Genomic DNA, 27014 nt, shown 5'->3' on the forward strand with positions numbered 1-27014 from the left:
GAAGCACTGCCTTTCTCCGTGTCCCACAGCACAGCATCGCATAGCTGGATCTGTTGCCTGCCAGACGCATAGCAAACTACTGGTAACATTGCAAAAGCTGCTCTTAGATGTTACCATGTTTAAACAGCACTACATTGAAAGTATCTGTTCATAACACATAATTAAACTACTGCTATTTATGAGCACCCTTAATGCTGCGGGGTCCTATTCCTTTTCAGACCTCTCATCAGACTTCACTAAGCATTCAGCGACTTTACATATTTTTAAGCATGAATTACGTACACAGTCAGTCCTTCTTGCCCATAGGATTTAAAAATAATTTTCAAAATGAAAGTTACACTTCTCTGCATTTCCTTATATCTTTGATAATTCCACACAAAAATAGTTTCTCCTAAATTCTGTTTCTTCAAGTATTTGTAAAGACAGCACTTTTATAAAAACATTTAACAACCAGAATATACTTAAATGCCTAACTGTATCCATAACTAAGTCTTCATTTAGTTAAAAAGTTCTGATATTATCTCTATTATTTATTCTTCAAAGGAGAATAGTAATTAGAAAAGTTCTACAAATTTGCACTAATGAAGCAGAAAAATCTACTATGAATTAATGAATTTTATTAATCATCATGTAAGCAAATAAATATAAAATGTTAAAAATGTAAGCATATCTAGCCCCTTCTTTTATTTTATAGTAGTTCATGTAAGGTTACTTGCAGGTTATTTCTAAATCCTTATAATAACTTCAGCTGGAATTGTAGTTTTGCTGCAAATTTGAACTTTTATCAATGGATCTATATTTACAATCCACAAACACTGAAAAAGAGAAGGCACTTAAATATGCAGCAAAATTACATACTGAAAAAATCAAATAGAGTGCAGGGAGAATAAAAAGTAGATATGAAGCAGTGGTACAGAAATTAAAAATAGTACTTAGAGAATTCATACCGCATGTTATTGCCACCACTTACACCAAGGTAAGATTTAAGCTAATCATTCAGTCCTGATGCACAGGCTTCGAAGAAATACTTTCAAAATATGGGTATGTTAGTTGTATAGGAGAAAAACTACAGTGCCAGTCCTGAAGTGCTGGGGTCAGAGGAAGGGTCAGCATTCCACTGCTTTTTCACAGCCTCCCCCGCGCTGCAGCAGCTGAATGCTGGCGCCGTTCAAGGTTGTCTTAAGTGACTAGTGACCCACAAACAGTTTTTGGTCCAGGACTGCCCATGTCAAGGCAGTGCAGACACACCTCTCACTCTCTAACACGTCTCCAGCGTCACAGCTGCCAAGATGAGAACCGTGGAGAGCTGCAGGAGGTTTGTGCTGCTGGGGAAATCCCTGCCCCTTTGCACTGCTTCTGTCCCTCGAGTGTGACACTCAGGCGCAGCCACAGGTATTTAAGCCGCAGAGCAAAACATGGCTCACAGGCTAAAACTAATTAATCATCCGTCCAACACCACCGAAATGCGTTCAGTGGAGTTCAGAACCTTCAGGTGCAGTCAGAAGGATGTCGGTGGGATCTTACCGCAGGCCACTGCCACTGAGTCGTCACAGAGACGGGGAAGGGTGCTGTGCTTTGAGCGTGAGCCACTCAAGTTTAGGGGGTCTCTTAACCAAAACCTGCTGAGGTCTTACTCTAACTGCGAACCCACATCAATACCTTTTCTGGGTTTTGATCTTTATCGGTTGGCACCTGAAAGGAAACCCTGAGTCCCTATTTTTGTTTACCTCTTTCCTCCCTTCCCCACCTCCAGCATCTTTCCTTGCTGTCTTCAAAAACTCCCTATAAATCCAGGGGGAAAAAAGGATGCCATTAAAAACTGCCTTACTACAGTACGTATTATCACCATTATGTGAAATAATTGCTCCTTGGGCGATTCTAGACAGTCAATTAACCCCCAATTCATGACTCAAGTGGCAGAGCAGACACTCAGTGCATAAAGGGTAGGGGTTCAACTCTCGATTAGGATGATATTTTTTTTCTGCAATAGTTTAATCTTGTGGTCAATTAAATCCCCCGGCATTGTATTAATTATGATATGAATTCTAGGCAACTTCTGATTTAAAGGTTAGTCGCAGTGTACTGCACTGGACCAAAGCCCTGGACTTTTAATTTTTCGAACTGAAAGTCTATTCTACCTTAAGGGGAAAAATATTCTTTTTTGAAAAAGAGACCAGAAAACATCTTTACATTGTGTTTTCCTGATCTGGAATACTTTAAATGCCTCCTGTACCTTTATGTCAGCAGTAAGATTACATTTATGTCATAGAACATTTAGAACTAAGTTTACTGCTGCACCACATATTCATATCACTAGTTATATTAAAAAGGATTTCTAAGCAGACTTTTAAGGATTAATCTCATCTCCAATTGCTGAGCATATTTCCTACGTTGCTGGGCATAGCAGCTTGGAATAGTAGCTTACTTATCCATCTGCTAGACATACAGAGACTATCAGTTCGTGAAGTAATTTCTTGGTACTCTTTTTGGTAGAATAAAGTCCTGGATTTCCTCAGGGAAGCAAAGGACATATGCTGATGCTCTATGGTTTCTGAGTTGCTGCAGAGATGAATTCTTCTTGGCCAGCTTTCTGTTGAGTAGGTGCTGGAATCGTATAAAACAGCAACTTGTAAAAAAAAAGTAAAATGGTGAGTTCCCTGGCCAAATCAGTGATCTTTTTTCAACTAATTATTTTTCTTGCTCAAAATGAAGACAGTTTGTCTTTGAAAAGACTGTCTATCATTAAAAAAGAAAAGTATTGAAAGTTTTTGAAACAACTATAACAGATGTCATAGTAGTTGAAAGTACAATTAGAAAGCACAACGCCGCAGAAATAAAACTTCAAACAAAAGCGGAAAGAGTTCTTTGTGCACATCAATAATTTAGAATGATTTAAGAACTGTTTTATAGATGCAAGTGGAGCTCTTTCTGTCTATATATAAATTGAATGTGGTCTTTATAGGCAAACAAAAAGGGGATACAATCCTTTTAAATTATTTTTAGGATAATTGTTTCCACAACAAACATCATTATTTATCAGTTTTGAACAGAAGCCAACTGCTAACATTTGAAATGCACAAATCTTGGCACACAACATAGAAATGGTAATCTCCCCCCTTTTCCAAACCAGTTTTGCATTTATTTTACACATTTGTCAAGTTCTTATCTCAAAGCCCATGCAGTGTTACCTATTTCTATCAGAAATCATTATATTTTATTTCTAATCACCTTCCCGTAGCTAATTTGGTAACTCAGGAAAGGAAACATTTATTGCTAACAGATGCTGTTACCTTCCTGCTCACTCACATATTACTATAAATTGATTCAACAGCCTGGAAAACAAGGTTTAGTATGTATTATTTTGCCTTCTGGGTTTCTTCTGTTATAATCTTTCTTTTTAGATAAACAGTCTCAGCAATGCAAACATTCCAAAGCTACACCACAGCTACTCATCAGCCAGGATGTGTCCGTATTACACAGCGCAGTGCCATGTAACAAGCCCTGAGATACTCTGCCCACTGCGAGCAGTGTAACCACCCCAGCAGCGGGGCTCCCTCTCAGGCACCCCACTTCTGGAGCATGCATTCCTCCCGCAGAGCACTGCACCACGGCTCACAGGCGCGCTGCTCCGCTGCCCTTCCACTGCTGGGGGCAAGCGCTCAGCCTACCTGCTGCCCTGTAGGCACAAGGAGCACGCAGGTCACCTTCTCTCTCCTACCCACGGCGGGATTGCGAAAAGATGAGCCAAATCTTTGAAAGAGACACTTCAATTATCTTTTTTCTTCCTTGATTAGATTTTTAAGGGAGAGCTGGAACAGCCCATGGAAAAGGCTGAAGAGGCTGCCCTGAACCTCACAATCTTCATGTTTTTATATTTATCTATATCCTTATTTCTGTAAGTAAACTTTAAGTAAATTATCTATTCTCCGTTTGAAACCAACTGATTTTTTTTTTCTCATTTCCCTCTTGTTCTGGGCTAAATACTAAAATGGGATTTTGAAGGATAGGCAGTTTTGTGTCCAAAGAGATGAGATTTTCCTTTTCAGAGGAGAGGGAAGACATGGGAATAAACGACAGTCCTTGAAGCTGCACACTTTCTTAAGAGAAAATGTGAACAGACATTCTTGTAGAGTCACAGAAGAAGAGAAAACAGTTCCTCAACAGTTTCCACTTACACATTTGAATATCAGAACACAATTTTGCTGAAGTCCACCACAATACAAAAGGGGAGGCCCCAACCCAGCTACTTTGCTGCTGTCTACAGCACAAGCCCCCACGCACTGCCTTTGAGACATGAAAAAAAAATTAGGAAAAGTACAAATTTCATTGCTGACCTCTCCCCCCCCCAAAAAAAAACACCAAACTGTCAATTTAGCTACAACCACTACAGAATGATAATCATATTTTTCAGATGCTTGGGATCATTTAGCTTCAGCATTTTATGCGACTGATGATATATGAACTGCTAGTTGTGTAAAATTAAAACTCCAGCCTGATCTAGAATATATTTAATGCATGCTATATAGGCAGCGATGTTTACAAAACACTAATCCTAAAATAGGGTGATGAAAATCTATATTGTATATTAAAGACAATTCTTATTACGAATAAGACTATAATCTAGAAGTGCCTGACTTACTTTCTGCTGAGATTTCAACATGCATGTATATACAGAGCTTAATAATGAATGTTCTTGAAACAATAAAACTCTCTCTCAGGAACTCATGGAATGATCTTGGTGGCTGCTTTTTTTTTTTTTAAATATCAAAAGCTTTGTACAAAGAAACAAAGGAATTATGGCAGGATGGAATCATTAATATCACTGCTGTTGTTATTTTAATTTTACAAAAATTACGCTTTCCTTAAAATACACCAGATAAAAGACAATTCAGTATATAAAAACATACTCTTTTTATAGAGTAATTTCAAGCTCTCCTTTCTATGCAAATCCCTTCTGCCTGTAATGCTGTAGGCTATATGACAATAATGTCAAAAGTCAAACAGCAGCTCCGGCAACTCCTCCTTTAATATGTGGATTTCTCCACACTTTTGCCTGGAGGGCACCTTCATTACAACCGCTTTCTAGATTCTAAAACTAACAAAAACCAACGCAACAATAATAAATACAGGCCATCTCCTAATTGACAGCATCTAAAATGTCCCCAAAGGTTACAGATGTATAAGTAACATGTTCTTTTCTGAGTAAATCCTATTTTCTGACCTCTGTGAAAAAGACATGTGTACACACACAGTATTCCTTTTTTTGCTCCAGGTCAGCCATCTACCAAAGATGTTCCATCCTCCAGCATATTCTTACACCAAAAAGGCATCTTCCACCACACCAGAAGAGGCACTCCACTGAACGGTCATTAAAAGTGTTAGAGTTATGCATCCCCTTACAGACAGTACTCACCTGAATAAGCCATAGGGTACATCAACAAATTCACACAAGCCCAGCCTAGCTATCAAAATCCTGCACAGCAGTTCAGGTGATGGATAAAATAGACAGATTCAAAACTATACAATTCTTTATAGATTATAACATCTCAAAATACACCTGGAAGCAGGATTTTATTTATTAAACTACTTGTTATAGCCTGTCATATTCTGTCAACCAGAAGAAAAATCTGCTTTGGAAACTACTGTCACACTGACTACAAAATAAAAGACGAAAATAAATCAGCTGGTATTTCAAGAGCAACATGCAACGGCCAAGCATGACCAAAGAAGCGTGCCTGGGGAATTTTGTATTGGAATAACCATGAACTTTCTAGCTTTGTACTCATTTGCCTTGAATTTCAGAATTCTAGTGGCTAAAAAAGTTAAAGTCTAAGCGAGCCTGTGTATGTGCAATACAACCTTTTGGGAAAATTATACGTTTTTAACAATTCTCATGAACATGATTAAGCATTACAATTACATCACAAATGAACAACACCCCCAAATTACTCAGAAGTCCACCTTGTACTTCCAAAAGTGGCTTGATTACTTAGTGGCTGATTTTCACAGGTATATGGAAACAGGAGTGATGCCTCAGTCTAAGAAGCCCGATCCTCCAAGGAAAAGCTACGAAGGCACTTGATGTCCCAATGCTGGGCACAAATGTGTCAACGAGGCATATGTGATATCTAAAAAAAGCCAACAACCAATCTCACAGCTGCCTTTAGCCCTCAAAATTTATGCCCAAGGTCCCTCTGGCCACATGTATTTTGGCTGTGAAGCTTAACTTGGGCCCTGTTTGGAGGACCTGAGATAGTCCCGGGATGACAGTACTCCCTGGCTGATGGCCTCATAAACCCCAAGTGGGTTTGAGTGGCCACTTGAGAGACAAAGAGTCCCGTTTTCAAACCACCAGACTATTGGTTTGGGATTATTCAGCAAAAGGGTTTGGGGAGGGGAGAAAAGACACAAAGCAGCTGAACAGTATGGCTGGTAACGCAGCAGGCCGAGGGACCTAGTTAAGGAGCGTGCTCTTATGAATATTTAATCACTCAGATGAAGTGGAACAGCTTTAACTGGAGATAGTGCGATAGATGCAATGCAGAGACACAACAGAAGGAGGCTTCACTTAGGAGAGCAGATTCAATCTCCTGCTTTAACTTGAGGAGTTTTGAGAAGGAAGCTTACGTCTCACAGAGTACCCCAATGACTGGGGTATCCCACATACAGCAAGGCACAGGTGTCTCTCCTTCCATCTTTCTATCAATCGTAAGTACCTGCTACAAGAAGAATATTCATAGCTGGAGATCCTCAGCGAACGTAAGCATTCGCCTCCCACCCCACAGCAGGCACCAGCCCCTCAGTGACCCAGGCAGCCCTCCCAGCCCTGCCCAGCTTGCTGAGACAGGTCCTGATAGAACGTCACTGTTAGTGTAAAAATAATTATTTTCTCCTTGTAATTCTCATTGTTATTTCATAACTTACTAGGTTGTATAATGACTGTATAACGATAATCTCACAATCAGTTATTTAAGGTTTGTTTATCCTTTTGGCAAATAAATTGCTCCTGCGATTAAGGTAAGGTGAGAAGAAAAGCAGGGAGACATTTCAGAAACATGACAACTCCTTGGTTATTTTGCACATTTTTCTCCCTATCTCATTTATGGAGATATATAGAATAATAACATGAATATGAAAAAAACTTGAGCATAGTCTAGAAGTAAAAAAAACAACAAAACAACCCCCCAAAAAGGCTTTCCAGACATATTTCTTTGTATTTGTGGTTTTCTGTTTGGCTTTTTTTTTGGTGGTTTTTTTTTTCCTGTGGGAGGACAGTAAGGTTTTGGGTAACATATATTACACACATTTCACTTACTTGCTGGGTCTTACGCTATCTTACCCATGCATCTACTTGCTACTGTTTCATTATAATAATGTTTAATAAGAAAAAATACTGATTAATAAGAATCATTAAAAGAACATCACAACATTAATACTGAACTTATTCAAAAGTGCAGGGAGTTTCATGGAAAGAACTCAAAATAGGCCATTTTTCTTCAAAATAAAAGTGCCTGTTTTAAAATAGTTGGAATTATATCAATTGCTTACTATTGTGGCCTCCCACTCTTTCAGGCACTTAATTTCTGAGGTAGAGTTGATAATATGAAAAAGCTACTAACAGAACTGTCCATCCCCAGAAATAAATATGGCTCTAATAAACAAATACCTAACACAGCAAACGGTACTGTAGTGGTGCCCTCTGCCCCAACAATCGAACATGAAATCTGATTTCCTTGAAATTACAGCCTGAGCTGGCAGTGGTCCGGACCTCCTTATGTTCTGCAGCCCCAGTGGCTTCTGAGTTCAGTATATAGGTCATATCAGCTCTGCTAACAAGGTATCATGTAACTTCATCGATGTAATTCAATGCAATGTCTGAAATATAATGAACACCACACTTATTCTGGTTTCATGACTACCTATCTATTTCAAGAGGGTAATCTTTCTCTACTTCCAGTCTCAGGTTAGTTGACTATCTTACATGTCCACTAAGGAAATATTACTTTTATTATCAGGAATATTTGTTCTAATGCAGTACGTACAAACACACTTTGCAGAGGCACATAAACATATGGGTTTGCCCTCAGCCTTCCACCAGAAACCTCTGGGCAAGTCACCCTCTCTAAGGAAAAGAGCGCTCTTCATCACCATCTTAACACGACTTTTACACGGAAGGCAGACACACTCCACAAAGCAATCTTAAGGTACTCAAAAGATCAAATTAGAAAAAATGTCCTGAATACATAAAAACGCTGCACAGAACGTAATCCACCAGCGCTAGGCATGCCCCAAGGCTTCCCTGTAACTCATGCTTTCCTGCGCCACTGGCCCAGGAGCAGCACAGACATGCAGCGCGTCCCCCCGCAGGCACCTGCGGCTCTCCCGAGTTGTCTCCAGAAATCAGGTTACATAAAGCAAAGTCCCCTCATGCTGTAAAGGCTGGATTTGCTCTTTGACAGCAGGAGCACATATCGCTGTCACAATCATGAACATTTTTGCTCCTCTCTGCTCTTGCCTGAAGCAAAGGTTCCGGAGCCAGGGCCACGGCTGTGACTGTGCCACGCAGCATTTCACTGACACATAACACCCATCTACGGGCAACGTGACAAACTCTAAAGCCTAGCTCACTATTAGTGACCCTCAGAAAAGAGACCTGTATTTTTTGAAGTGCCGCTTCTATGAATTTCTTGAAGACACGAATGAGACACAAATACCACAAAACTTTCAAAATCACCACTTAAAAAATTTGCAATTAATTTGAATTCTTAGCTGTTCACTTACTTTGGCCTAAATCAAATGCATGAAATATGCCAGAAGTGTCTTTTCTTGTAAGACACCTGTACTGAAAGCAAAAATTACTGGCTTGTAAGTAGCTTCCTAGTGAAGAAGTGTTTGGTGGTAGTCTTTGCTGTCCTTGCTAGGAGTGACATGATTTTTCAGTAATATATACTGTCTGTACAAAAAAAATAATCAAGGGGCAAAGGATGATTTCCGTTGCCCTGCAGGCATGCATGGTTCCATGCCTGGGCACACAAATGCGCAAACCCAGTTCCTGGGGAGCAGGTTTGGTGCTTATGCCTGGCTCAGCACTCAGGCAGGGGGAGGCTGAACCCATGTTAGCGCATTCCCAGAGATCTCAAGGATTTCTGTAAGATGAGAAAACCATTCAGCAACCTTTCAGGATGCGTATTTTTCAGATCTTACTGCTTGTAATGAGGACTGAAGGCAAACTTATTAAATAACTCATAGACATTAAGAATGTCACCAACTGCAGTTTTCAGGTTAATGACTTTGCATCAGAGGTATTACGAATCAGAGAATTCAAAGGATCTTGTTCTAATACAAGTGCTAACTCTAAGGAAAAGATTCCTGGGACTAATCCAAAAGCTTTCTTAGGTCACTGGATGCCAATCAGCAATTTTTCTCCCCTTTTATGCCTTTCGAATCTGATATAGCTCAATAAGTTGGACCTACCTAAAACTCAATTCACAGTACTGGAGGAAAAGTGGAAATGGTGACTCTGAAGACACACCCTGACTTCGGAAAGCAGCTACTTTATTCTGACTTACTTTGTTCTTATCTGCTCATTTCATTCCATGGACTTACATGAATATCTTACTATGAAACATAGTCCAAAGCCTGTTCAGTAAAGAAAATTTGATTATTTTATATATAGACATGTAATTTGTAGTGTTTAGACAGCAATACATTAAAGTCACTGAAATCTAATAAATAAAACAAATTAATAAATTATATATCAATGTAAGAAACTGCCTTAGTCAATCTGCCAAGATAATTATGAAGTAGGTATTTTAGTCTTCAGAAAAAATGCATTCTTAAGAATGATTCTGCAAATAAAGATCTAATTTAAACTTAATGTATACAATGCAACCTTGGAATACTTCATTAGTATCTCTTGCATAACTACCCTTGTATTTATAAACATTTGAGCAATGGTTAAACACACAATCATAATGATATTAGTCTAGACACTTCAAAAATTAAAGCTTTACCATTATTTTCTATTTACATATCTAGTGAATCTAAGTGTTAAGAGTTTGCCTTTGTTTCATGGGGTTGGGTTTTTTGATTGACCGATGAAAGACCACATCTACTCTTAGGCCACTGTTTTAACAGTTGTCAGTTCACTTGCAGGTTAAATTTAACAGAAAAGAAAAAAAAAAAAGACAACTTGTGGAAAAGCCTTTACCCAGAATAGAGCACTGTGCTTCTTATCTTTCAGTATTCTTAAGAGGACAGAAAATACAAAAATATCTCTGAATTTTCCAGTGCACATTTGCACTGGGCATGTCAGTTATGGCTTTTGGAAAAAGAAACCTTCGCAACCCTTAAACCCGTGTATTACTGCAGCCACTGCCCATGAAATAACCCCTGGGTCTCTAACAGACACACTTAGATACCAAAAGGAACATGGCTTCACTTCTAATTTGGGGGGTTTTTCATGTATCTCAAGAAAAGATTCATGAGCATATTTGTGAAGAAAGTTGTTTGGGTTTTTTCTCATTGTATCTCTAACATGCAGGTATTGACGCATCAATGAAACAGCATGAGGAACATTTGAAGCGCTGGCACCTATCGTACACTTTGTATACACGCTGTGTGGTACAGCTTCGTACTCTTAGCTGGTTTTTGTATTCCTTGCACTCTCCATCTGGATGCTTTCAGATTAATTGTTGGAAAAGTCCCCTCTCTGGTGGACACCCCCCACCACCAGGGCCTGTTGCTGTTTCAGGTGTTCTGCACCTGCTTGTTCTCCTCCCCTCACATAGCGAGTAACCCAGTCCTTTGGCAATGATTAATTTAAACAGTGTAAACCCTCTTTTCCGCTAATGAAATACAGTAAATAAATATAGTTACTCTTTCATTACCATACTCTCTGGCCATCTGAAAATATTTCACCCAGCTGACAGAAAGGATGCAAAATTCTCACTTCCTTGAAGTAATAAAGGGAAAGGCGTTCTTTAATAAAATGAAAAGGGATAGCTGCCAGATGTACAGTCCTGGAGACTACTGTCTACTGGAAACAGGAGACGCAGCCCTTGAGTGCAGGTCTGCGCTCAGAAGAAGCGGGCAGCTGAGCTGCAGGAGGGGAACATCGCCACTGAGCAGCTCCTGGAAGTTCAGAGTAAGGCACTTCCTCAACAAATACAATCTATGTCTACTCACAGACCGCTTGAACCACGGTTAAGTCTGAAGATACTGGTCGTTTATGAAATTTTCCTACCAAATTTTACTCTGGTTCACTCAGGGCCAGCGCCCCAAACACCCATGTGAACACCCAAACATGCGGCGGCCCAGGGTCCAGCCGGCCTCCCGCTACAGCCAGGGCGTCTGCCAGCTCCCACCAGGGCTCCGGCAGGAACAGCGCAGCCTGCGAGCATGCACCAGTGCTGGCTGGAATAAGAACTGGTAATATAGTCAGTGGAGCAATCTTCCAAAACATCAGGCTTTGGTCAAACTGTTCCCACTGAAGACGTCATGAACGTTCCCATTGATTTCCCTGTGGCAAGAGCTGGGCCGGTGCCTTTTATTACTCCATCCTGTATGAGGAGTTTGAAGCATTCCTTGTCATGCAGTCAAACAGAATAATTGTACCAGCATTTAAATCTGACTGGAAGGCATGGCCGAATTCTTTTCTGGCTCGTTTAACCTTCCTAAAGCCAGAATTCATATGGAGGGTTCCATAAAGCCTATACAGGGTTGTGTCGAACACAATCCCTTCTCATACAAAAGAGATTTTTTCCAGGATATATACTGAAGGAGATTCATTAAAAATCTAGCTTCTGTGAGCAACTGTGCAGATAAGATGACACAGCAAGTAAGTATAGTCAGGAAGACTTTGTGTTTAAGTTTCTGTGAAGATCTGGGGCTACGTCCTCTGAGGGATTTTCTGTTTCCTTTCACCAGCAATTTCAAAACAAAGCAGATTACTCTTCACGTGGTTTTCACTCACACCCTGACACGGATGCACAGGCGAAATGCTTGTGTGCCATAATGGTTAAAGACATTTAACAAAAATATAATAATTATTTCGTACTACAAAAAACCCCAAAACTGCAAACTTATAAAGATGTTTGACTTTGTTGTCCTCTAATGTTAAGCCTAACCATACTTCCTAAAAAGATGATGAAAGGACGTGGAGTAATTGAGATTTAATGGCACTTCTCCTTCAAAAAGCTTAAAGATATGGTCTGTAACCGGACTCTAACCCCTCTGCTCTGAGACAGCCACTCATTCCGTAAATTCTGCCCCACCAACATATGTGAACAGCTCAACATAATTGGAACAATCTCATATTTACGGTCTTTTTTTTTTTAAAAAAAAACAACTATTAAGCCATATTCTCTTCAGCCCTAATTACCTTGAAATTACTTTGACGAGAACAAAGTGGCACATTTTTGTCTGGTGCTGAGATCACTTAAAATGGGACATGGAAAACAAAAACTGTATCCTGAGGGATATCATTGCATTTGCCTACAATAATTACAATATTTTTTATTGGGTTTTATGCTAAGATTTCACATAAGTAGCACTACTGCTAAACTTTAGTTACTTAATATTCAATTGTTGCTCTCTTAATTGTTACAGAGTGCTCAGATTTGTAAAGCTTTATCAAGGTGTAATACACAAAAACTTCTTCAGTATGTACCCTCAATAATTTCTTTGTTGTTTGAAAACTTCCAACTTACAGCAAAGCTGGCATTTTATGGCCTGCAGAGCTATAAATCATTTTTAAAATCATGATGATATTACTCAAAACAGATGTGAAAACATATGTTTGCCACGGTTGTATAAACCGCTTACTTGTCATACTTAATAAATGTTGATACTTTTATTTTAACTACATTCTTTCTTAATAACTTTGAAAATCTTTTCCATGGTAAATATATTTTCTGCCTTAGTAAAAGTAATGGCAGGTTTTGAAAACCAAAGCTCATTCTGTATAGAAATTACACGTATATTTTTTGCTGAGCAACCCAGCACAGATCACACTCTTCAGTGACCGTCCACATCTATGAAAAACGTTCAACATATCTGAGGTGCACCAGAGACCAAAATATTTATCCGCCAGAGAATAACAATAGTATCAGGAACAAAGACTCGACACAGGAGTGAGACAAATCATTGAGGAGGAGTCAGCACCCTTGCACGGGGTGGCAGAAGGGCGCAGCACACAGGCTGGGCACTTTCAGGAGCAGGGTAGTGGCTCTCTCCTACAGACAGTGGCAGTCCCTCAGCTGCTGGGTGCTTGTAGCAGAGGTCTGCCACACGGCCAAATGCAAAATCACCTTGGAATTGTCAGATATACAGCGTTGGTGACTTTAAAATTTCAGCATTTGTCCCACTATAATGGCACAGAAAGGTTTTGGTTCTGGAACTGTGGAATTACTTGGAAATTACACCTTCACTTGACAAAAAGAAGTAATTTCTCATTCTCATGTTTTCAGAGAAAAACAGCCTGTGCAGACCAAACAGAGAAACAGAAACTGTATTCTATTTTAAAATCATAATTTAAAATGTCTTGTGACTTTGAAGCAACTTTTTCTGATGCAGATGAATATATGAGCACTAAGTTCATCCTAAAAAAAAATCCCTCAGTGCACACAGAAGTAAACATGCATAAAGACCTATTTCCCACTAAAAATCAATTAAAGAAAGATAATACCACACAAACTTGTACACCAGGAAATGAATAAACCTACAGAACTTTAATCTCAAGGTGAATTATGGAACACAATATTTTAGCATCAGATCTTTGTGATTTTCTGTGTGTTACAAGGAATGTTCAATGATAGTAGGAGCCTGGGAATTGAGTTCACAGGTGGTTGGGTATAAATTATTGTCACACTTTTTGGGATTTCTGCATTGTCTTCCCTGATTTTTAAACTGTACTTTCCTTCATCCACCCTGAGTGACAAGGACTGCTACTAACAATAACGACATGATTTGCATCTTTGAGCCCCACGGGATATTGAATTAGTTTGCTGAAATATGACTAAACATGTGGCAAGAAACCATGCACGGTTAAAAAAAATGAAAATCAACCACACTTTCAGCTTTAGATTAAATACCTGTGCAATTACTACAGAAATATAATTTTTTAATCTTAGGCATGAAGGAATGATTGATAACCGTTGAGCCTCTGGTGTTGGTCCATAAATGCCAACAGCAGTCAAGAGAGAAGGACTTAAGCATGATGATCCAGACAGAAAATTATCTCAGAATGGCACAAAAGGGCTCTTTGGGGGTTCATGAGGGAAGTGCTTAAATGCCTAGAGAACCAGTGAATAGAAAACAGCTTCTTCTGCTTCCAAGAAGAGAGAGAGTAGAGTACAAGTCTAGAAAATATAAGGAGGAAGTTTCAGGCTCTTCCTACCTATGACTGGATCAGTCACAGATATCTAAGGACTAGAGCCGATCACACAAAATCATGAATCTGCTCAAATAATTTTATTTAACTCTGGAACCACAGGGCACATTGAGCCTCCAAATTCTCTTTTGAGTAGCTCATAACATTGTCTCTACCTGCCTTTTTAGTCTTCTCAGAAAATGCATTAAAATAACCTCAATCATAATATACACCGGTTTGTGTTTTCGTTTATGATAAAACATTCGTATTTGCAGTAGACTTATAAGTACATTTAGTTTACATTGTCTCCTCTTTTGGTCACTTCCCTTTTCCTTCACATCTTTTTCACTCTGAAACCTTAATATCTCCTTCAGTAAATGCCTTTGTGGTACTTTTCCAGTATTCACTTACCTTAAGTTTTCTTTTATTTCTTCAACTATATCCCATCTTCTTTTATTTCTTTAACTATATACCGTCTTCTTTTTTTCCAGGCACGCATATTATATGGTGCTTTCTGTATGTGCTGCCAGAATAAACCTCTCACCTATCAATATGATTTATTTTTTGTTCTATTTGCAAGGAAACAAAAAGGCTTCTGCTCTTTCTTCTTCTTCAATGTGCAGCCAGGGATGCCACTAAAACACCCCCGGTGAACCTGCACACCCCAGCGTATTCGCTTTCTCTGGTACCCACCAGCCACTGCAGGGAGAAGTGAGCAGAGGAGGCACCTCCCTGCCTACAGGCCAGGCACTACAGGCCAGACATCACTTCTGCCTTGCTACCTCTCTCTCGTGAGGTAATATAATATTATTAGACACAAAAAATGGCTTATTTCCCTCACCTACGTACCAGCATTGGTCTGCACACACATCCCCTGGAGGCAAAGAAACAATACCATGTGACTAATCAAATATTTGCTAGGAACTTCATAAATAATTGAGCCAAAAGACCAGCAAAATACTAGCACCATACTATATAAACAGCGAGAAGCAAAGATCTGATTGTTTACACTTCCTAAGAAGAATGTCATGTAAATTCACTGGATACATTACTCATCACAATTAGGCACTTAGCTCTCTTAAATTCATAATATAATGCCACTGCTATGCAGAATACTAGAAAAAGGAATAAAATACCTAATACGTGTAATTAAATGCCTGAGATGGAAAACAGTCTGTAGTTTTACCTTTCTCCTTTTGTATTTTTTTTAGGCTGGTCCCAGTTTCTTGATCAATGAGTTCTCCTTCCCTGCTGTTGGTCAGCATAGCTAAAAAAAATCAAGAGTGCAGAGCAATGTAACACGATCAGTTAAAAAATGTCCGAAGAGAGGAAAACGTTACATTATATTTCCTCTTTGTCAATATTTTGGTATTTTAACATTTATTCATACTATACAGGTTCTAAAGCAATTGACTATTTTTATTGTCCATCATCAACCATTTCACTGTCCCAATTCAACACTTAGAGCCAAGTAAAATATGCAGCACAAGCAAATTTGCGCAAGTTGATTAAAAAAGATACCAAGATAGAACCCAAATTACTACTGAGATGAACGTGATTTCTTATGAAATGTTCAAATTAACTAATTAGAAAAGTACTTCCCAGACATCATTTTGGGGAAAAATACATTTAAGGATTTAAGTATTAGTAATTATCTATAAAGCAGAAAGCTTAATAAAAAATACAAATTGACAAAGAGTAACCCAAATTCATAGATGACAGCAAAAAAACAATACACTGTAGTGCTGAAAGAAATCCATTACTTAACACCTGCAAAATCAGTGTTAAGTTTATTATGCCTGTTTTTCAGGATTTCTGGATTTCATTTTTCAGGATGCACATTTTCTTTGTTCTTATTTGATTAAAACATTTCCTTGTCTGCAATTAACCAATTACATAATTTAAAGTTATTCCAGTGAAGACACTTGTTAAAGGTTCATTACTATATTATAGGGGAAGTTTTGGTTGTTTTTTTTTAAATTGCAAAATTAAAAAAATAAATATATATGGATACAAAGTATATGTATGTATCTCTACAACAGCAAGCATCAGACTTCAACATAGAGAAATGTTTGGTTCAACATGAATAAAACCCAGCCTTCTTTAAAAAACTTTCAGCACCATTTCTAGCGCCCAGAGGCTTGCAGTGTGTGATACTTATTATATTGCTTATATTACAAGCTTATATTATATAGCTTACAGCTATTACTAATAGAGCAAGCGACAATACTTTCAGAAGCTTCAGTGAGAACACAAGTCCCTTTTTCACCGTTGTGATAGCAAGTTCCATTTCTTGCCCTGTGTATTTCTAGCCCTATTTTACATATGAAAAAGCTGAGGGGAATCTACTTTCTAGGCTCTGCCCTGTCTGTGCATGTGTTTATGCAATGTGGTTCAGGGTCTGTGGACTAGTTTGTGTAAAGCCAGCTGTGCTGTGTGGTGCCACAGTGCTGCTGCACGGACCAGAGTCAAAACTGCAAAATCCCAGCGAGCAGCTGAGCAGTTATTTGGTGGGAGTGAGGTCTACACTGACTAACACGGACTGCATTGGTTCCGTAATTTAAATCTAGCTCAGTAATGCCTGCCTGGGCTCCAGTCACTGCGAAGACAACAGTGCTGACATACACCGATGTGAAAAGATGTTAATTGACTTGCCCTAGATCCCTCTTGGAAGCACCAAGAATAGGATCTGAACTTCCTCTAGACAGAATTAGCATTTTAAACACAAGATCGATAACGTACAGGCTGTGAAAGCTGTGGTGAAGAGACAAAAAAATCTCAAAGCCCTCAGCCTTGTGGTGATGAGGCAATGTGTGGGCACGAGGAGGTTTTTGGAATGGAGAAGCCATCATATAACCTGTGACTTTCCTGACATATATACAAAGAAAAAGGTATCTGGCATTTTTCAATTCCAGGTGCCTTCAGAGGCACCTTCTTACTCCAGCATCCAAGACAAGCCGGTTGTACCAGAGAAGGGGTGGTACCTTCTGTGCGTGGGTGGATGCTGGCACAGAATGAATCTGAAGGGCTGGGCTCTGCATAGTGATGAACCTAATAAAACCAACGACAGTGATGAACTTTCTGGGTATTTTTAGCAAGTGAGTGCTTTCCTGAGTTTCCCAGCAAAGAAATATTTGCCTCAACAAACTTCTAGAATTCTAAAGGTCAGTAACTGTGAGGAGGTGTCAGGCTGCAGAGCACTAACCAATTCTGTCTGGTGTGTTGTCCAACTGGGATGGTGAGCTGGACACGCTGCTGCTCTGATGGGAGGAAGCATGGCTCCCGGGCCGCTGACTGTCTTCTAGGGACGGAGCTGGAGAAGGGCTGTCTTGAATCCTTTCCTTGAAACAGAAATAAAACAAGGTCTGTGCAATTTGATTCACAAACTTCACTGAAGTTCAAGGAAAACATGAGGTTGGCTAAAGCAGCGTTAACAAATGGCCTTTCTGAGACACACAGACTGTGGAAGAGCAGTATAATCCCCTATACCCGGAGTACAGCCTTCTGCACGCAATGTACTGGGGCACCGCTTTTCATCCCTTGTGTCTTGACATAGCATTGGCCACCTTTTTTTTTTTTTTTTAATAACTTTTTCATTTCTAATTTTTTCACACACAGGAACGTAAAGAAAGTTCATTCCTGTTCTTTCCACAAACTACTTTTAATCTACAGACAGTAAAGTTGACATACATGTACCACATTTCAGAGCTGTTCCAATTTGGACTGAACTGTCACTAAATGCAGTCAGATTTGTAAACTCAGTAGAATGTGCACCTGCATAAATTACATCAATATCTTCTCAGGGTACTGCCCAGACAAATTTTAAAAGCTGTGGCACTGGTACAAACTTTGCTTTTGCATGAAAAGCACCACTAGCTAACTAAAGGAAGAATGGTTGCAAATTCTTATGTGTACAGTTGCACATGAAACTTCGATATTAGCCTTTAATTTAAATATACATAGCATTTTAGGTAAGGAGAAGAAAAAGAGTAAGAAATTATAAAAAAATAGCAAATTGGAATTCTGCAGTTCTGTGTATGCATAATCGCAGATTGCCTGAAGATGACATGGAATTCTTGTTAGTAAAAATCTTTAGCAACACGTTAGACAAGCACGATGTAAGAAGTAATTCAACCTGTCTTGAGGAAGGCAAGAGATTATATGACCACCTGACATCCCCTCCAACCCAGTCCTTCCACATACATAATTTTTCTGAATTAATTAAAAATCCCAGTACCCTTCATTCTCATTCCCAGGACCAAGAAAAAATGAGACTCTTGTAAGGGACAGATCACGGCCTGAGATACTCTAGATATTCTTATCTTAAAATCCCTTTTATATTTTAAATTCTGTTACAAGTCCTTGACGGTGTAGTTCCAAGGGAGAGACACTAATGAGGAGATGCTTGAATTTACAGAATTCCAGAAACTGCATCTTTGGAGTTACCCTTATCTCTAGCAATCATCTGTTCCCCTGGAAACTCAGAACTGAAATATTACTTTCTTTTCTTAAAAAGGGAGATCCTTGTGCCCCCACCTCATTAAAAAAAACACAATTACGGTGTAATCCGAGGAAGCTGTCTCCAAGGAACTTTGCATTTTTTCTGCCTTTCTAATGTATTCTCAAAGATTTTTCATTAAAAGCATCCAATCTGGCCACTTGATGGCAATTTACCATGCGCTTTTGAAAATAAACTCAATAGCATCCAAACTTTTTATGCAGCTTTTGCTAGACAGTATCCTAAATCAATAATACAACTTTAGGAAGAGAATGGTAGATTCTAATAGTTTTTCCATTATAAATAGCTAGCACAATAGCTTCTGCTCATAAACTATTGAGGCAATTCATTAATAACACTGGCAGCAAGATCGACATTTTAAGAATATTCTGTTACCCATTAAAACCATCTCTCTAAACCACACTCGTCTTCATATTTACAGATGCATTTGAGATTGATGCAAAGGGAATGTGAGATCGGATCCTCCTAATAGCAAGGGGCAGCTTTTGCCTATTCCAATCACACCAGCTGAAAATGTAGCACTGAATGTGTTGTTAACAGGATAGTTATTGTACATTAAATAACAACTGAGCCTCAAAATCATGTAACAGATGTGTATCTATTACATAGCTGCTAATCCTCAATGGGTCTGTTTTGACTAATTATCTGTTATTTAATGAACATACAATAACGAATAAATCTTAAAGGAAGACTTCTAACTGCAGTATTTTTTAATGCTAATTAAAAATATTTCTGAAGTTTTACTAGATACAAAATTATTCTGTTGAGTCACAAGTTCCTAAAATTTTGAAAGCTGAATGGTTTTAAACAAACAAGTTTTCAAATTCTGGGGGAAAACAGTCAAAGTCACTGATCTTAAAAATCTCCTGTTTTCCTCTTGGCCTCCAGAAGAGCGGTTTTATAGGTTGCTGAGATGAGTGGAAAAGTAAAAGAATCAAGACTTACTCTCTGGAGGGGCTGCTTATCAAGTTGCTCTTAAAAGTCACATTCTTACCCCAAAAAGTATTCTCCTAAATAAATGATGAATCACATACATGCAATCCTAAGCTCTTAAATACTATATATCTTTTACCTTTGTGTAAATAATAGCTTCCAAATAGGTTACTGCTAACAGGCTACAACTCTGACTGTAGTTTTATTTTCCTGGATATCAATTTTAACAGTCCTCTTTGGCACTATTTCCTCTCTTTTTACCACAAAGAGTACTCAATTTACAATTAAGATATCACTTTGAAATGATTAGTTTTACAGAAGAGTACATAGTTTAAGTAAATTTCATTGTCTATTGCAACCATGAAAATGAATAGCCAAGGAGAGGACATGCCAACTGTTCTGCAAAAAACCCCCTATGAACAAATATGACTATGAATTAACACTTAGATATCACACAAACAACCATATATGTCATCTTAAATGGGAGTTATTTGAGTAATTCAAAAGCTGATGATTTGGAAAAGCAAAGTATTCGAGCTCCTTCTGGTAACTGCATTTCCCATTGTCTCTTGCTATAAAACAATCTCTGCTTCAAGTAATTTGCCTTCAAACTCAGGGTCTTGGCTTGAAATCTTCAGGCAGAAATAAAAGTGTCAAATAATAATGTCACTCTTAATCACACAGTGAATCACTTTCTAAGAGAATCAGTTGATTATGTCATCTAACATCTTACCAGTTACAAAAATTTACATGTACTGGGAAGATACAGTTTTCCCTACAAGCTGACATTTTCTCTGTAGGATATGTACGACAAATGAGGATAGAGTACCATCATGTAAGACTGCATATGGATTGAGAAATTGTCTATTTCTAAATGTTTGTGTGGAAATGTGATGCTGAATTTCCCCTACTATAATAACTAACACTATGATCAGACTCTTTTTTTTGCAAGTAAACAGATCCATTTTTCAGTCCTGTAATCAGTATGCATCTATTTAGCTACTTAACAGCAATGTGCTCTGGTTCATTAGGTAGCTACTGTTGTGTCTCAGCCTAGTTAAAATTTCACAGCAAGTTAATCTTTTTCATTACAAATGAGAACACAAGTGATAATGTCCTCACCATTTTCCAAACACAGGGTTAACAGTATTTGTAACAAACCAATGAGGGCATTTAAATAGGAAAATCGCAAACCTAAATCCTTAACATTTTTTTACACATTGATGACTTCATTTTATTTGTCATCTATGTATTTACAACCTTGTTACTTTTCATATAATTCATTTTTTTTGCCTTTTGAAAACAGCTCGGTTCCCACCAGCACACTGCTGTGCAGCCTGGTTCTACAGTGGGTATACTCACAGTAAGAGAGAAGCATTTCTAAATGAAGTCATGTTTTCTCCATTTGTACTTCTTCCTATTTGTAAATTTGCAAGATTCATATTCCAGGTTATGATGTAATGAATTATATATTTTAAAATTACAGATTGGGAGAATTTTATGAAAAATGAAAACATTCCTCAAGATCTCACCTATTTATCCAACTATAGTACCTACTTTATCTTACCTTTTCTCTTTCCTTTACAGAGCTGTAACATAAATTCTCAAAAAAGACTTTTGCAGTATTTAATCCTTTTGAAGGGCAATATATTTGTCTTACTAAAGATTGGTGTCTTGCTGTGGCTCAGAAAATGTAGCTACAAAGCTTGACATTGTTAATTTTAGTTGTGATTTACGTTAACGGCACTGAAGTCATCAACTCACCCAATTTCCAGATACATCCTTGATTTCACCTCAATATCCTTTTTCTATTCCCTGTGAGGCAGTATTCCACACAAATAATATGAAACACTACGTAACAGTTGTATCCACACTACTTTTATCTGAAATATATATGAACAGCTTACCTATTTTTGACATAATCATTTTGACTTTAATTCCTAACCTCTGATTTTTTTTATAGTATTGATCTTCATTTTGTGTCAAGACTTTAGAGAAATGATGTTGCTGGATTTTCCTTTATTTTTTCTTATTCCTAGTTCCAATGTAGCTGTAATTACTCTTCCAAATGTTAATCTATTAATGAGTTCCTAGAGGATTTAATGGCATTTCACTGCTGACAAGCAGGTTTTGGAAGTTTTTCTGAGTCCCGGATATTTTATTCAGGCATTTATCTTGATATTTCATATTTAACTGAGGTGCTACTTCTGTACTCTACAGGGCTCTACAGCAGCGGAAGAGCTGGAATTCACCCGACCTCGCTAATGAAATGGAAAGGAAGGAAAAATGGGGATTCTGCTGTCTTTGAGTTTTCAACCATTGTAAGAAAGATTCAGAGTTGATGACCATGTTGGAAAAACAGAGTTCCACAGGCTCCAGCAGAATAAATTCTCCAACATTAATTCGCACACTAGTTCCCCACTAGAATTATTATTGTGCCACAACTCGATCTCCCAGTACAGTGATATCCCAATAGTGATTGCCAAATCACTATTCTCAAAATGGACTACACAGTTAAAAAAAGAAATATCTAGAAAGCTGAGTCTCATTTCTCTGGAGGGGTCTGTGAAGCCAGGAGCAGTCAGCCAGCAGACTGGCTGCAGACGTCCTCACCTGCTAGCCAAAACTACCACAGCTTCGTGCCTGTGATATCACTGCTCATATCTTCCTGGGTGAATTCCATCATCAATAAAAGAGATGAATAAGAAAAGTTAACACAATTTCAGTTAGGAAAGAACTGAATTGCTAACTCTTTTTTTTTTTTTTTTTTTAGTTAATAAGACGACACACGTATCTTTCCAATTGACCTTAGTTGATACTATTTGAATTCTAATAACAACAACATTTTTAATAGTGTTCTAAAATTTACAGTCCTTAACTAATGCATTATTGAGAAAAGCAATATGTAATTGCTATTTAGGCTTTTCAAAGAAAAAGAATCATTCTGACACAGCAAGCATGAGCTGTGTTACACCTGAAATGATGCCGGACAGTGGCCAACAAGAAATATGATGGTTAGAGTTACCATTCTGAGCAAGAGGACAGTGGTAAGGTTTATATTTTGAATCAGCTCAGTCTGGAAACGGGCACACACAAAAAGCGTGGGTGACTTGTTGGTCTTCTGACCTACCTATAGTATCTCCAATTCCTGTAAGAACTGGAGATGAGGAAGGTAAACAGCTGGTCTAAAAACTAAGATAGGATCTGTATGTCTGAAAGCCAGCTGGATCCCATTCATCTTTTGCAGTGTATCGGGAAGTCATTCACTTAAAATACGTACTTTGCCATTTAAAAAGCATTTTTTATCACTGTGTACATATAGTTATTTCAGTTGTAGTCAACTGGCAGTTATCTTCCCACCAAATTTAAGAAATCATAAAACCTCTTCTACGTTTACTGATTTTTAATACCAGATGTTCACTTGGTAATTCCATTACCTTGTGACTACTTCCTATCAATTCATTAATTGCCAGCTGCTCAGCCAAACAGAAAAGCGCAGCTCATCAGATGGTATTGGTAAACAGCCAAACAAGAGCTTCCTTCTTTACCATTTCTTAAATTAGCAGTCACTGTGAAAACTATGGCAACCTTCACTTGTATATTAAGATTTTACCTTTACATTTCACTTTGAATCTGAAAGCGTCATATTGACTAAAATTGGAAAGAATTTTGCAGTGAAAACTTTCTACTTGCACCCCTCCTATGAATTGTTTCACCCAGTGCTGCTACTGAATGAAAGAAAGGCACTCTCAGGACTAATGATGATAATGATGTATCTAATCTATGTTATAGCTATATTAGTTATTAAATACAAATGCAAATGACTAAGCCAATATTAAAAAGACCTGAGCCAGAACTAAAAGCTAGTATGTGCTTGGCCTAACAATATTTCCTTGCAAGCTCTGCAAAAGAGATGCTTCCTACCATATTTTTTTCTACTTGCAAGTTTAAAATAAGTATTCATCACTTATTCTTTAGCCTAGCAACTAGGTGTCTTGGTGTTAAGAAGTAACTCATTCTTGGCATTGCAGGGAGAGGGATATGCCTCCCTTAAAAGGAGGAGAAATGAGAAGGATATTTCATACAATTTGTAGGGACCTGAACACCTCCCAACGCAGTAGTTTCCTCGTATCAGTGAATAAAAAGGTACAAAACTGCACACTCACTCCTTGTTCGCTACAGACAGAGCCAGAAAAATTAGCCCTCTAAGAAGCAAATTTACTACTATGTCTCACATGTCACTCCCCTAACATACTCTGGTACCCATTTCAGCAAGAAGCTGCCAGCAATGAACATGCTATGGAACAGGACAGAATGAATCTAATAATGAGAAAAATAACAAATTTTATGGAAGTTTTATTTTATAAATGTTGTAATACACTGAAAGCAATTCAGAATGAACTGAATGCACAGAGAGATATGAAATTAAATATGTTATAAATTCTGTAATGAGAAATATTTTTATATTGAATTGTTTCAGAGTATTCTGAGATCTCCACATTTTCCTGGCTGTCAGGTAAATATTATGAATGTGAGTTGTACAGCACACAGAAAATAGCACCTCTCAGCAATAATTACACAGCCCATCTGTATTCTCTTTAGGGAATTTAAAATCATGTCATATACATCCTTTACAAATGCTTTAACAATTTCACAAAATCAGGAGAAGAACAGAACACAAACAAAAGGAGACTCAAAAATCTCTACTGCATGTCTAGATCACACTGTATAAATAGTGCTTTGTTCTGTTTATCAGTAGACCAAAATATTCAGATGGAAATTGTGTAGGGTTGATGTGAAGTACAAGATTTCAGTTTCCCTACCAAAACACAACATTGAATTTCACCTAAAATGTCTTTTTTGGGGGGGTATGTGTGTGTGTGTGTGCACGCGCATGCTGGAGGGAGGACGGGGTGGGGGTTGATTTGTTTCTGAAGTACATTGGGGTGAAATTCTGAAAGAAATGTGATTTCAAATAAAAAATAAAAATGCTTTCTTTTGATGTTTTTTTTAACAAAGCATTTCAATTACATTTAAACTTTTTTTATCTGTGTCTTCTAGCTGCATTCAACAAATGCACCATTTATTCCTAGTTGGGACCAGGATAACAGCAGAAAGGGTAAGAGAAAAGTACGAATACAGCAAGTGTAAGGGAAAATGACAAAAGAAAAATGGACAGCAGGAAACCAATTTGCAGAAATACTCCTACTCAGGAGAAGCACATCTCTCAGCAGCTCAGAAGAGGCTGTTAAGAGAGCCAGAAGGAAAGGGAGAGAGGAGAACGAGGAGGAGGAGAGATGGGAGGAGGAAGGGCGAGACATGAGCAAGAGGAGCAAGGAAAGTGCAAAATATGTGGGGTGAATAGAACAAGAACCAAGGAAAACTTGGGAGAAAAGAGTAGAAGAGCCTCTCAAATCTCTGTGACAAATTTCTGCCTCTTCACTCTCAGTACTCTTTTGATATCTAACACAAACAGGAGCAGCTTAAGGCCCCTTTTCCGGATTTGGTTCCCCCAGTTTCAAGCCCACCCTAACCACTGTATCTCCCACTAACCTGTTTCAAAGGTCATCTGGGAAAGTGGCCTTTCAGTGAATACACACAGATTTACATAGTCACAGCTCCAGAAACTTGCCTCTTGCCAGCCGTCCTTATACATCCTTATCCCAAACCTCTCCCTGTGCCCTCCCTGCTTTTTGGCTGAAGTTGTGTAAGCTAAAATATGTTTTTATTCATACAAGCCCCTTCATCTTAACCTGTATAAACTGAGACTTTAGGCTTCATGACACTACCGTAACGCTCCTGGGGCCTTCACTGTACGTAGCTTGAGGATCCACAGCTTGAGACCTCATTCCACGATGGATAGAGAGTGGTTATATGGGCACGGTCTGATTCCGAGGCTCAAAAGTACTGTCAGTGAATGGAAGAGCTGTTCCCATTTTTCCTGTGACACCTCTTCACGTATTTGCCATCCATGTTATGTGCTGTGACATCTCAACTCCTTTGGATCCAACTGAATTTAAAAGATCTGTTAAGATTTAGGTGTGTTTTCAGCATTCTCCTAAATCTGTGTTCTCAGCATACATCTTAACAGCCCCTTTATGATAAACTGTATAATACGTTGTCAATGCATATTAACAGTCATAGTCATTTGTTACATAATTAGTCATTCATTACAGGTCCACCGTAAACCAAAAATCTTAATGTTACGTAGCTACTGCTCTCTGGAGTTGGTTTGTTCTATGAACCTCAGTGAAAAATCCTTTCTCTTTTGTACAAAGAGCCCATCCAAACGTCACCTCTGAAGACCTGAAAATACCGTCCCTGAGTAGCCCTTTCTGAGTTTCAGGAACAAAACAGCTGGATGACTGTAAGCTATTACACTTATTCACTACCGTTGCTAGCCTAAACCATGGCTCAAGTGCACTTCAGGCTAAGTTTGACCCCAGACTGGTCCTCAAGACCAGGCTGGCAAAGCATCCTACACCTAGGTCAGCAGCTGGGCTGCAGAGCTCATCCAGCTGAAGAATAGCTCTGGAAAAAAAGAACAAACAGGAAAGTAGATACAAGAAGAGAGAGGGTGGTGAAGTCAGTGCTCTGTCAAATTTTGGTTTTGCCATATAAGACCCTCAATTATACAGATTCTTCAGAACCATTTGAGCCAAGTTTCAAACGCAGCAAGCTCTTTCAGATGTGCAGTAAATCCCTGAAAGACTGGATTTATTACAGGGGTACTGTCAGAACCGTAGCTATAGTACTGCTAGCGGGTGCTGCTATAATCACATCAGATCATATTATAGACAGCTAAGAAGGTTTTGTGAGCCTGGCCATTGTGCCTGCCTAATTTATAGTGTTCCTGTCAGGAAGAAATCAAGTTTCATAGTTATGACATTTCTTTCTGGAGCACTAAATGTTAACTTTGCTGATCATGCATATCTTGGTAGAACAGCTTACTTCTAAATGGCAAACGTGATATAAAAAGCATAATGACTTCATTCAAAACCTTTATAAAGCAGCTGATTCTCACACCTATAGAAAACAGGCCAAGTGGTATTTTAGTCAGAGCATGGAAACAGATACATACTCAATACATTTGATTCGTTTCTCCCATTTTAAGCAGCGACGATGCTGGAATTGCAGCCTATCTAAACCTGCTCATTTTTTGTACTTATTAAATAATAAAAGCAATACTGC

At 38.4% G+C, this 27014-nt stretch overlaps 1 protein-coding gene across 4 annotated transcripts in view; it reads right to left on the minus strand.

Annotated features, from left to right (window-relative positions):
• The window catches only part of DACH2 (dachshund family transcription factor 2), a 304580-nt gene that overhangs the window by 40280 nt on the left and 237286 nt on the right, over positions 1 to 27014 (minus strand). For all 4 annotated transcript variants that reach the window (XM_040614672.1, XM_040614671.1, XM_040614670.1 and 1 more), the window contains exons 6-7: positions 17577 to 17712; positions 15558 to 15638 (exon numbers count right to left, since the gene is read on the minus strand). In XM_040614672.1, coding sequence (XP_040470606.1) covers positions 15558 to 15638; positions 17577 to 17712 — 217 coding nt within the window. The remainder of the gene's footprint in view (positions 1 to 15557; positions 15639 to 17576; positions 17713 to 27014) is intronic.

Source organism: Falco naumanni, chromosome 14 (assembly GCF_017639655.2).
Source record: "Falco naumanni isolate bFalNau1 chromosome 14, bFalNau1.pat, whole genome shotgun sequence".
NCBI classification, from domain to species: Eukaryota; Metazoa; Chordata; class Aves; order Falconiformes; family Falconidae; genus Falco; species Falco naumanni.